At 35.6% G+C, this 13450-nt stretch overlaps 1 protein-coding gene across 17 annotated transcripts in view; it reads left to right on the forward strand.

Moving 5' to 3' along the window:
- The window catches only part of DMD (dystrophin), a 2551447-nt gene that overhangs the window by 400555 nt on the left and 2137442 nt on the right, over positions 1-13450 (forward strand). For 2 of the 17 annotated variants that reach the window (XM_067023688.1, XM_067023699.1), the window contains exon 1: positions 8044-8316. The exons of 13 other annotated variants lie outside the window; for them this stretch is intronic. In XM_067023688.1, coding sequence (XP_066879789.1) covers positions 8286-8316 — 31 coding nt within the window. In that variant the 5' untranslated portion in view covers positions 8044-8285. Of the gene's footprint in view, positions 1-8043; positions 8317-13450 lie in introns of those variants that run through there. 2 more of the 17 variants (XM_067023697.1, XM_067023701.1) reach the window with 1 other exon arrangement.

Genomic DNA, 13450 nt, shown 5'->3' on the forward strand with positions numbered 1-13450 from the left:
AGGAAATGGCATGACATCTTTCATGTGATTAAAGAAAAGAACTGTCAGCGTCCGGAAAATAGAAGAGGAGGCAATACTTACAAACATGTTTTATGAGGCAGGAGGTAATCTGATTCCAAAACCAGACAAACATGGTACAAAAGAAGAAAACTACAGACCAATAACCTTCATAGATATAAAGACAAACATTCTTAAAATTTGTTAAATTATATTAACTAGCTAAAAATGAATAATAACATCTTATCAGTTGATGCCCCAAAAAGGTTAGACAAAATTCAACACCCATTCATGTTAAAAAAAAAAAAAAAAAACTCTCAGAAAACTAGGAATAGAGGACTTCAACTTGATAAAGAACATCTAGAAAAATTCTATAGCCAACATCATAATAATGGTGAAATATTTTAATTCCTTTTTCCTAATAGCAGGATCAAGGCAAAGATATTTGCTTTCAGCCCTGCTACTCTTTGTAGTACTGGAAGTTCTAGCCAGCGCAAAAATGTAAGAAAAGTAAATAAAAGCATAAAAACCAGGATAGAAAAGTTAAACTTTTCCCTATTTGCAGATATTATGATGGGCTATGTAAAACATCCCAGGGATTCCACAAAATTACTCGTAGAAATAATTAGTTCAGCAAGGTCTCAGGATACAAGATGAACATAAAAAAATTAATTGTACTTCTATACACAAGAAGTGAACTACTACAAATCAAAATTTTAAATGTAATATCACCAATTTTGATAAGTTTTTTTTTAAATGCACCCTGATATGACGGCTGTCACAATAGAATCTAACAAAATTTTTTCAAATGAAGTTAAAGACAACTAAGTGCTACTAGAGCCATCTTACGGAAAAAACTGAATGAACCTTGTGGCCAACCCAGTATAACATCTCAACCAATATAGATCATTGTGGAGAAGGGAAATGGCCCAGAAATGATTTTTCCCAAATCAGTAAATTTGTGAACTTTATATAAAATCTTAGTTATTATGCCTGTTTCTTCCCAGCTTATTTATCCTTTGAAGCTTTATTAGTCATAGTGCTTAAAATTGTTAAATAATTGTACAGTATAGGTGGGGAAAATGACTCAGGCCCATCCCAATTAATATAAAATGCTGCAACGTAAGTGTCCATTGACAGATGAATGGATCAAGAAGATGTGGCACATATATACAATGGAATATTACTCAGCCATAAAAAGAAACGAAACTGAGTTATTTGTAGTGAGGTGGATGTACCTAGAGTGTGTCGTACAGAGTGAAGTAAGTCAGAAAGAGAAAAACAAATACCGTATGCTAACACATACATATGGAGTCTTAAAAAAAATGGTCATGAAGGACCTAGGGGCAAGATGGGAATAAAGACGCAAACCTACTAGAGAATGGACTTGAGGACATGGGGAGGGGGAAGGGCAAGCTGGGACGAAGTGAGAGAGCGGTAGTGTATATATGGACATATATACACTACCAAATGTAAAATACATAGCTAGTGGGAAGCAGCCGCATAGCACAGGGAGATCAGCTTGGTGCTTTGTGACCACCTAGATAGGGAGGGTGGGAGGGAGGGAGACGCAAGAGGGAAGAGATATGGGAACATACGTATATGTATAACTGATTCACTTTGTTATAAAGCAGAAACTAACACACCACTGTAAAGCATTTATACTCCAATAAAAATGTTAAATATATATATATACATATATATATATAAGATGCCATTAAGAGTTTCAATTTCTTTCTTTTTTTTTTTTTTTGTGGTACGCGGGCCTCTCACTGTTGTGGCCTCTCCCATTGCAGAGCACAGGCTCCAGACGCGCAGGTTCAGTGGCCATGGCTCACGGGCCCAGCCGCTCCGTGGCATGTGGGATCTTCCCAGACTGGGGCACGAACCCATGTCCCCTGCATCGGCAGGCAGACTCTCAACCACTGCGCCACCAGGAAAACCCTCAATTTCTTAAGAATACACTCCTTATTTACTTTTAAGTTTACCCTAATCAGTTCTTTCTAAATAATAGTTCACCCATTTTATGATATAGGGATTACTGGTTAGTTTTAGAATATAAGCAAGGACCAGTCTTCATTTTACTGCATGTTATTTTACAACTGTAGGCTAAAGAAAGTAATTTAAAAACATGCTAATGTAAGCCTTCAATGTAATAAAAATATGCTTTTCATTTTTTTTTCTTTTTTAAAAAAATATTGTTTACAGTGTTGTGTTAATTTCTGCCGTACAGCAAAGTGATTCAGCTATACACACATATATATATATTATTTTTCTTTTACATTGTTTTCCATTGTGGTTTATTATAGGATATTGAATATAGTTCTCTGTGCTATACAGTAGGACCTTGTTTATCCTTTTTATATGTGAAAGCTTACATCTGCTAACCCAACGTCCCATTCCATCCCTCCCCCAACCCTCTTCCTCTTGGCAACCACCAGTCTGTTTTCTATGCCCATGATTCTGTTTCATATATAAGTTCATTTTTGTCATATTTTATTTTATTTTATTTATTTTTTTTTTTTTTGTGGTATGCGGGCCTCTCACTGCTGTGGCCTCTCCCGTTGCGGAGCACAGGCTCCGGACGCGCAGGCCTAGCGGCCATGGCTCACGGGCTTAGTTGCTCCGCGGCATGTGGGATCTTCCCGGACCAGGGCACGAACCCGTGACCCCTGCATCGGCAGGCGGATTCTCAACCACTGCGCCACCAGGGAAGCCCTGTGTCATATTTTAGATTCCACATATAAGTGATATCATATGGTATTTGTCTTTCTGACTTACTGTGATAATCTCTAGTTGCATCCATGTTGCTGCACATGGCATTATTTCATTCTTTTTTATGGCTGAGTAGTATTCCATTGTATGTATATACCACATCTTCTTTATCCGTTCATCTGTCGATGGACTTTTAGGTTGTTTCCATGTCTTGGCTACTGTGAATAGTGCTGCTATGAACCTAGGGGTGCATGTATCTTTCTGAATTATAGTTTTGTCTGGACATATGCCTAGAAGTGGGTGCTTTGCACTTTTATAAAACTAAAGTTCTGTATTTATTTATTTATTTATTTATTTATTTTTTTTGCGGTACGCGGGCCTCTCACTGCTGTGGCCTCTCCCGTAGCGGAGCACAGGCTCCGGACACGCAGGCTCAGTGGCCATAGCTCACGGGCCCAGCCGCTCCGCGGCATGTGGGATCTTCCCGGACCGGGGCCCGAACCCGTGTCCCCTGCATCGGCAGGCAGACTCTCAACCACTGCGCCACCAGGGAAGCCCCAAGTTCTGTATTTTAATGTGTTTGTTTTTCAGAATGGTAGTTTGGGAATGTCTGTTCTTTTCCCTTTCTTTGTGCAATCACATGCATAATAGATAGTGATATTATTATAGACATATGAAGGAACGATATGATCACAATACAAAGCACTTTTAGAAAGTACAGTATGACAAAATAAACATGACCTAAATATTGGAAATATGTACTGTGTTAATGGATTAGAAGACTCAACATGGTAAGTATGTCAGTTCGCCAAATTGATCTATTTAATGCAATCCCTATCGAAATCCAGAAAGATATTTTGTTGTCTGATCTGTAGACCTATTTGTCTAAAATTTTTATGTTAAAACACAGGACCTAGAATGTGTAAAATAATTTTGAAAAAGAATAAAGTAGTGGGAGGAATAATCCTACCTAATGCTTAGGCATATTATACAGCTACAGTAATTAAGGCAGTATGGTATTGGCTGAGGGATAGACACATAAATCAATAGGACAGAGTTGCAATCCCAGAAATAGATCCACACAAATGTGCCCAGCTAGTTTTTGACAAAGGTACAAAAGTTATTCAATGGAAAGATAGTCTTTCCACAAAAGGCATTGAGGCAATTGGAAATCTGTAAGCCAAAAAGAAAACCTTACACCGTATACAAAAATGAACTCTAAATTAATTCTAGGGAATTCCCTGGTGGTCCAGTGGTTAGGACTCTGCACTTCCACTGCCCTGGGCCCAGGTTCAATCCCTGGTTAGGGAACTAAGATCCCACAAGCCGCACAGCACGGCCAAAATAAATAAATAAATAATTTTTAAAAATAAAATTAATTCTAGGTTTAAATGTAAATATAAAATGATTTAAAATATAGGAGAAAATCTTCAGGAATTAAGGCTTGGTGAAGAGTTCTTTGGCATGACACCAAAAGCACCATACAAGAAAAAGTTCAATAAATTGAACTTTATAAAAATTGAAAACTTTTGCTTTGGAATTACCCTATTAAGAAAATGAAAAGACAAGCTACAGACTGGGAGAGTACACTTGCAAACCACATATCTGACAAAGGACTCATATCTAGAGTATATAAAAAAACGCTAAAAACTCAGCAGTTAAAAACAAAGCATCCGGTTGGAAAATGAGCAAAAGATATGAGTAGACATTTCACTGAAAAGTATATTCAGATGGCAAATAAGAATGAGGACAAATAAGTTCAATGTTATTAACCATTCAGCCAATTCAGATTAAGACTGCCATGATATATCTCTACTTGTTTATGACAAAAATTAATATAATGTATATAATACTGTATTTTATATATATATATATATATATATATATATATATATATATATAATTGACACTACTAAATGATGCCAAAGAAAATATAGAGAAACTGGATCACTCACATTGCTGGCAGGTATGTAAAATGGTACAGACCCTCAGGAGAACATTTTGGCAGTTTCTTTTAAAAACTAAATATAGGGCTTCCCTGGTGGCGCAGTGGTTGAGAGTCCGCCTGCCGGTGCAGGGGACACAGGTTCGTGTCCCGGTCCGGGAAGATCCCACGTGCCGCAGAGTGGCTGGGCCCGTGAGCCATGGCTGCTGAGCGTGTGCGTCTGGAGCCTGTGCTCCGCAACGGGAGAGGCCACAACAGTGAGAGGCCCAAGCACCGCAAAAAAAAAATAAATAAATAAATAAATAAACTAAATATGTATTTACCATATGATCCAGCAGCTTTACTCCTGGGCATTAATCCAGATAAATGAAAAAAATATACGTGATTGTTTGGCAGCTTTCTTTGTAGTAACCAAAAACTGGAAATAACCAAAATGTCCTATATAAATGAATGCCTAAACAGACTATAGTATATCCATGAGATGGAATACTACTCAGCATTAAAAGTAAACAGGTTATTGATGCAGATAACAAATTGAATGGATCTCTAGGACACTATGCTAAGAGAAAAAAGCTAACCTCAGAAGGCCACATGCTGAATGATTGCCTTTATCTAACATTCTTGAAATGACAAAATTATAGTGATGGAGAGCAAATTAGTGGGTGCCAGGCTGGTGGAAGAGGGTGTTTGGTGTGACTGTAAAGGATGGAAGATTTTTGTGGTGATAGAACGGCTGTGCATTGTGATTGAGGTTGTGTTTACACAAATCTACACCCATGATGAAATGATAGAAATATATACAGTGTACCAATATCAATTTCCTGGGTTTGATATTGTGTTATAGCTATCTTAAATGTAACTGTTGGGGGAAAGTGAGTGAAGAGTTTATGGAACCCCTCTATACTATCTTTGAAAGTTTTTGTGAATCTATAATTAGTTCAAAATTAAAAGTTCAAATAATTTTTTGAAAAATCCTGCTCAGCCAATTATTAACAATGGGAACTTGAGCAAGTTCCTTGGCCAGTCATTTTTATAATGACACTCCTAAAACCTATCCATTGTAGTTATTGTGGGGACTAAATGAGAGACATAAGTGACCACAGGAAAGTAGTGGCGTGGCCTGAACTAGTGTTCGCTTTGTTTGAGCCAAATTTTATTTTACGTACCTTTCACTTTTTCCAGTTAGCTTATCTTCCCACCTAGATTGTAAAAACCTTAAGAGAACTATAAGTATTCTGCGTTAATGTAGAATTCATCACAGGTGCCCAACAAATTCTGATTATTGACTAAGGCTGAAAGACAATTAAGATGTACCTAAGGGCATTCAGATCCTTCGGTATTTGGTGCTTTAGATATTAACCAAGACAAGTTTTTGGTATATTCGGAGCCACAACTGTTTTTGGAAACATACACTTCAGGGTTTTTCAAAATCGGCCATGCATTAGATCATCTGTAAAACACAGAGTACTGAGTCCTACTCCCAAAGTTTCTTATTTTTCAGGTTTCATATGTACTCACATTTCTAACATGTTCCCATGTGCTGCTGCTGCTGCTTCATAGACTACACTTTACAAATCACTGATAAACTGTACGTGTGCCTTGGCCAAAACACAGGTTTATATCTACAGGGAATTCATAGTACAGGTGTAAAGGAACTTGTACTCTGGGCATTATTGCAGTCCATTGCGTAGGACACTGATGCTAACATGCAGACTTAGATCCATGTCACTCCTAAAACATTTTTCTTTCTTATTATGCTTTATAAAATTGTTGGTTATATGCATATTTAGATAACCACATTAAGGAAATGAGGTGACCTATAGAGAACATTTTAAATCTGTTTTGGATGATAGTAATTTAAATATAATTACCGAAAATTAAAATCAGGGCTTGTGTTTTATTTCATATGGATTTTGTTGGGGGGAATGGTAATATTATGATGTATTCCAAAATATAAAATGTATACTTCACTATTAAAGTAAACATCATCATCTGACTCCCATACGTCAGGGTTTTTTTCCCTATTTTTATCTACAGTTTATTTCTGTGCCAAGCAATTGAATGCTTGACATAGAAAAATGAGTCTGTCACTTTAACAAATGGTACTGTAAAAACACTCAAGCAAATAATTTTACCAGAGATCATTGTAATTGCAAAAGGAATATCTTTCTAAAATGTGTTACCAGTATTTCCTGTAAATATCGGGCTCACCTGTTGCATTAAAAATAAAAATAAGAAAGGAGAGGGCTTCCCTGGTGGCGCAGCGGTGAGAGTCCGCCTGCCGATGCAGGGGACGCGGGTTCGTGCCCCAGTCCGGGAAGATCTCACATGCCGCGGAGCGGCTGGGCCCGTGAGCCATGGCCGCTGAGCCTGCGCGTCCAGAGCCTGTGCTCCGCAACGGGAGGGGCCACGACGGTGAGAGGCCCGCGGACCGCAAAAATAAATAAATAAATAAATAAATTAAATAAAATAAAATAAAAAAGAAAGGAGATAAAGAAGCCTTCTCTTGGCAAAGAAGAGTTTACAAACATGCTGAACAACGTGTTAGAACTGTGTTCATTTAATACAGAAAGCTTTTGAGAACAATTATATAATTGATCATTAACTCATTGTCTAAGAGGATGGTGTTTTAATAATTCTCACCAGAAAAGTTGAAGAAAGAGTAATTTGTTAATAATTCTCACCAAAAAAGTTGAAGAAAGAGTAATTTGTTAGTAATCATAAGCTACAACAGAAATTTAGCACTTTAGGAGGATTTCTTTTTTCCATTCTAAAAGTGCTGTTTATTTTAGCAGGAACCTTGTCCCATGAGAACTATACACATTCTGCCTTCAGAGCTCAGCTGCTTCATTCTGCTATTGCTTCTCTTAGTCAGACTGTTGGCATCATCAATACATGACTTTTGATTGGATCCCCAGGGTAGAAACTAAGTTTGGTAGACAGTGGATACATAACAAATGCATATATTATTCTGGGCATTTCTTTTTGTTCAGTGGAGTGAAGTTTTTAATGTTGTTGAAAGGTGAAAAAAAAAAAGAAAGGCATTTAAAAGGCTCTTCTAGATCAGGATTTTCTGCTCTGTTATTTTAGAAATGTGCATAGAAGTTTTAGAAAAGTCTTGTTACAGTTGTTTACTGAAGAGTTTTTATGTTTAGAAGCCTTTGAGAGAAAGTACTATGTCCTCTGTGCTATTCTGGTTCGGATATTAATGAGAACAGTTGAACAACATTTGATTTCACAGGACTTGCCATGCTGGAAGCACAACCTTATATGTAGTGGCCATGGGCAGTCCTATTATGGGAAACCAACTTGAGAGAAAAGGCGAGTCTCTTGCTTCTGCGCAGGTCCTGGAATTCGAAATATCCAGGGGCCTCTACAGAATCCTGGCATCAGTTACTGTGTTGACTCACTCAGTGTTGGGATCAGTCACTTTCCCCTTACAGGACTCAGATCTTGGAGGCAATTAGCATCAGACAAAACGAATAGGAAAACCTGAAGTCTTATTTTTTAAAGGCTGCTGAAGTTGATTGGTTTCTCATCATTCCTAAACCTACTGAAGCAATAAAGTTGGGAGAAAATTTACCAAGATTTTTATCGCTGCCTTCATATATACTTTTCTTTTTTCCAAATGCTTTGGTGGGAAGAAGTAGAGGACTGTTGTAAGTACAAACTAACTAAAAATATTTTTTACCCTGGCATAACTTTCAGTTTGTGACAAACTCACTGATTAGGCAGATTAATTTAAACTTACTATAGTAGATTGTGAATAAGCATAAATGTTATATACACTGTACACATATGTATGTGCAGGTGTACATGTTTCTCATTGGGAAAACTTTTCAATAGAAAATAGAATCGAACACATCTTTCTTATTTAAGAAAGTACTAGAGTAATAGCATATGCATACCTGGCTTGGAGTATCTGTGACAAACGATTTAAATTGCTGTGAAGTAGTTTGTGTATCTAAGTTATTATCATGATTATTTGATATTTCTGTATTTAGTAACAGTTACATGTGGGTTAGTGACCTGACACATATTCTCAGTGAACTAATTGCTCTATGGGAATGACATGTGGATGCCTCAAGGTTAGAAAAATTTTATCTGGCATATTGTGGGGGAAAATAAAGAATGAAATGAATTGTGATGAATAAATGGAGGTTGAGAAAAGTATTGATAAATATTTAATTTAAAAGTTCCTTTCTCATATTGCATTTAGTATTTTGAATGTTCTTTTCTGTAGCGTGTCATGAAAATTATTTCAAATAATGAGATGATCTCTGCTGGCAAATGACCAGATACTTTTATTGAGAAAACAACAGAAAAATATGAGGGGCTTATAATCATATTTTGCAGTAAAGTCAAGGTGTTTTTTCTTGTCTATGATGACCTAGTTTTTCAGTAAAACTTTTTAGTTTGACTTATTATATAAGCTCTACCTATGTTGTTTATTTTAAGAAAGTCAGGATGACTAATGAAAAATGTAAAAATTGACTGTGGCACAACAGTAAAAATAATATGTAAAAATAATATATGAGGAGTACAGTGTCTCCCAAAGAGATGGATGAAAGAGATTATCTTTTTTTTTCCCCTGCCTTTGATTTGTGGATTATAGTCATTCTGAAATAGATATGAGGGCAATGCCTACAATTAAGAATGAAAAAAGTAAAAAAAAAAAAAAAAAGGAAAAAGTAAATCTCTCTAAATAAGTAACTATTCAAAACTTCTGGAAAAGAGTCTCAACAGAAGTTTTGCCTCTGAGAAAAAATTGTGGAAAAGAAATTAACCTTGTGCATTTATTGATTCACAAAAGACGCTACCAGATTTTGTAGTAAAACATTTTTATATAATTTCCTTATTTATAAATTTCTTTGGTGAGTATCAGAATTGCTTTCTGATTCAAAAACCATCCCATTTACTAATATTACAAAAATACAATAGCACGTTTGTTCTTTGCAGTACACACATATTGCTCACTTAATCGATATAGCTACAAAATTAAAACCATAAAACAGTGTGTAGAGCAATTTAGGAAGAATGGCAGAGATTTAATTTTGGAATGAAGCAAGGCAAACATACTGTCTGCTTTGTCATAGATATTCAAATGACTTTTTAAATTCTTAATCAGAATTTGAAGACAGCTAACCTTTCTGGACAATCCCTGTAGGACTTTATTATAATACATTTTGAAACGACCAGGTAATACTTAGACTACATGACAGTGAGCTTGTTAAGAGAAAATGAAGATATTCACAAGGTTATATTATACATTAACTTTTATTATTTGACAGTATAATACTCTTTGAATATATTGACATTTGAATACAGTTTTTTAAATTGCCTTAGTTTGAAGAACTTAAAAAGAGTACACTTGGTTCTGTTTTAACCAAAATAGTCACCAATTAATAGGGAACATCACTGTATTAACCTAAGTATTGTTTACTTTTAGAATTACTTAAATATTGCATTGCAAAGAATCATTCAAATAATTGATTGCAAATTATACATTTCCTTAGAATTTTTTAAATGATGCAAATTATCTTGAAGTCTAATAAAATCATCTTTTAGAATTACATTTGCAGTCTTTTAAGGGCATCTTAACTATGAAAAAGAGATTGCTGATCTAAATAGATAATATACTTGTTAATTTAATAAGAAGCTTTCTGTGTCTCTTACGTGGCATAGCAGTATGGAAAATACAGTAAACAATATCATGTAGTAGTTACTCTAAACTTAAAAAGAAAGACTACGAAGTGTTCTGTGCAAATTTCTGTTATTTAAGGAAGAGAGGTGTTGCTTGACACTACTCCAGCTAGACAGTACTGAAATGTAAATTCATAATTTGGACGGAGGTATTAACGTAGCTTCCTCTTTAGTCCTAAAGTATTCATTTGAAATCTTTGTAGTCCAAGTCCTTTGCTGCATGTGAAACAAATTGTAAAGCTCTTAACCACTTGTGTGGTTTAATAAAAGAGATTAAAATCTTTGTTCTCTGGAAAAGTCAGGTGTTCTTTTTAATTCTATTATCTTTCATCATGGCTTTTCCACAAAACTAAAAGAAAGTGATTTCCCAAACTTTCCTTCCCCTCCCACCTTCTGCTGTAATATTTCCCTAACTTATTAAAAATGATTCATCATATTTTTCATTACACCATTCTTTCTTGCATTGCATATACAAGAAACATAATATTTTGGTGTGACTGTGTATTTTTATATAAACACACGTACACATTTAAATCACAGGTTTAACTTAGGTACTAAGTTACCTAAGAGAGACATTGAAAATTCATTGGAAACTAACTTTTCTTTAAAGATAATTTTCTTTTTTAGGACCTTTTTTTGAAGTACAAATTACAATACTGTGTTAGCTTCAGGTATACAGCAAAGTGATTCAGTCATCCAAATTTTCTGTTGATGTGTTTTATTTTCTATTTTGAATACACATCATTTTAAAAGAAATGGACAAATAAGAGTAATGACAGAACATAACAAACCATGAGGGAAGAAGTAGACCTAGGTTTTATGGGGCCTGAGGTTGAAAAATTGAAGGAAGGGGACTCTTTTAGGAAAAGTAATACAGAATTAAGAATACAAAATTGGGTAGGACTTGCAAGGAGCCATTATAAGTGAAGGGCTTCAAGACTTAAGCTTTAAAAGTTTCGTGGGAAATCACCTCTGTATGAAGAGATTCATCGTGGGTGAATCTTTTCTCACTTACATTTAAAAATAAAATTGATACTAGTTAGATTTCTTTAAAGCATATATTATTTCTCAAAGACAAGCTTTTATTTAATGCAGATTAGAGAGTTAGAAGAATTTATAATGGTAGGGATTTGACATTTCTGCCTTTCATTCTGAAAAGATACAATGATTAAAATGATGTCAAACTCAGTTAATGGAGGCGGTGCAGTTATTTCAGATATACAGGGTATGTAACTTGAAGGCAAGCCAAATCAGAATGAAAAGGGATCATGATGACCTTGGTTTATTTTTATGCAGTACATTCAGGTTGTGATTGAATTCACAGGGAGGTAACAGTTTTCTTTCTCACAAAGTCCTGCTATGGTCCTAGGAGATTTGTGTTCTGTTATCAAGGCAGTTGGTTCATATTGGAATGTTTTGTTGGGAAGGTCATGGGCTGCAGTATGGGAAATGAGAAGACTTTTTTTTAATTAAATGCAACCAAGTACCGTAGCATAATTTCATGAAAATATTTGTCTTTCGGGAGTATGGTCCACGCAGCAGACTGATCTTCAAAACTCAAACGTGCAAATAAGTAAACACCTGTGCTCTTCATTTTTTCCTCATTTAAAAACATCTATTCGTTAAACTTCCTTGGAGTTTCACACTCGACAATATTGACAGAGTAATATTCATAATGTATTTGGAGTTCTGAAGTTTAATTTTAATACAGATATGAAAGTTAAGTTGGCAGTGCTATAGTATCGTTTATTATTTTGCCAATTTGGAAGGTGTTTGTCTACTTCTGTCACGTGTAGAATTGTCCTTAACATCTTTATATTTGTAAAATGTCAAACTCCCTCTAGTTAATATTGTGAGTGATAACGTCTTTCAGAGATTCTGATATCCTCTCTTGAAGGGGAGAGTAACCCTGCGTTTTGTGAATCACTCCTATGCAAACAATAGTTTGAAGATTAGCAGCTGAGGTGATTTGGTTTGTTTTTTTCCTGAAACTTGAGTGTCAAGAGCTTGTTTTCCCATGTATCATAGCATATTCGAATTTCTCAAGTGCCTTTTTAAACCAGATGGCTCTTCCAGAGATTCTGAAATGCTTTCTTTAACTCCAAGGGACATGGCCTTTTTCTTTCCCCATTCAAGATTACTGCCCTGAATATGGCCAGAAAACCACGGAACAAAAACCCTTGGCTCCATTGTTTTAAGGGAATCTTAAATGTCTCAGCTGCAATTCTGATAAGCATCAGGCAGATGAGGATGAAGAAAGGGAATGGCCCTGCTCATTCACGCTTAAAAAGACGTCCCCCACATGCCTATTAACAAAAGCAAGGGGCAGTATTCCTTCTCTCAGAGCTGGAGTCTTCCACTTAGGCTACCATTTTAAGGAAAAATTTCCATCCAACTCTGTGCTCAGTCTTTATGTTCTGATATTCACTCAGAAGACCTCAGAATTTCAGTAGGTGAAAGAGGACGCAGAGCAATTTTCTGGGGCCCTGCAGTCGCTAGAGAGGTGACTTTGCTAGGACAATATATTTAATGATACTAAGCCCGGAGAAAACAAGTGTTCCTAGCAATCTGGATTGAGTTTGGAAATCAGTTTCTTCTCAGTCTCCTTATTATCTTTTACCTTCTACCTCAGTGCTGCCTCACTTTTGGTTTGTCATTATTCACCCCATTCTTCACTAATGGAAGGTGGGGAGAGTCGACAATTATCCTTTAACTGAAAGGGAACTGTCATTTTGATACTATGCTGGTGAACTGTTGATGCTGTTGTTTTCGGTGTGCATAAATGAATCTTCCAGAACTGTTAAATCAGTATTTTGATTCCATATAATTTTAAGCAATTGACTTTCCATAAATTTTAAATGTCGGAAAAATGTTTTTCTATACATTAATTTTGAAAGCTGAAATATATCTAAGGCTAGTTTAAAATATTTAGTCTTATTATGTTACTGTTCAAGTAAAAGAATCTGAGGAAGCGCGTTGCCTCTATTTTTCTTTATTTCATCTTATTATTTACTTTTAGCAGAAAACTGGGTTGTTTTAATGAATAGGAGGAATATTAAAGGGAACTATGTGAAAGCCCATGCTTATTCA

This window comes from Kogia breviceps, chromosome X (genome assembly GCF_026419965.1).
Source record: "Kogia breviceps isolate mKogBre1 chromosome X, mKogBre1 haplotype 1, whole genome shotgun sequence".
In the NCBI taxonomy this organism is placed as follows: Eukaryota; Metazoa; Chordata; class Mammalia; order Artiodactyla; family Physeteridae; genus Kogia; species Kogia breviceps.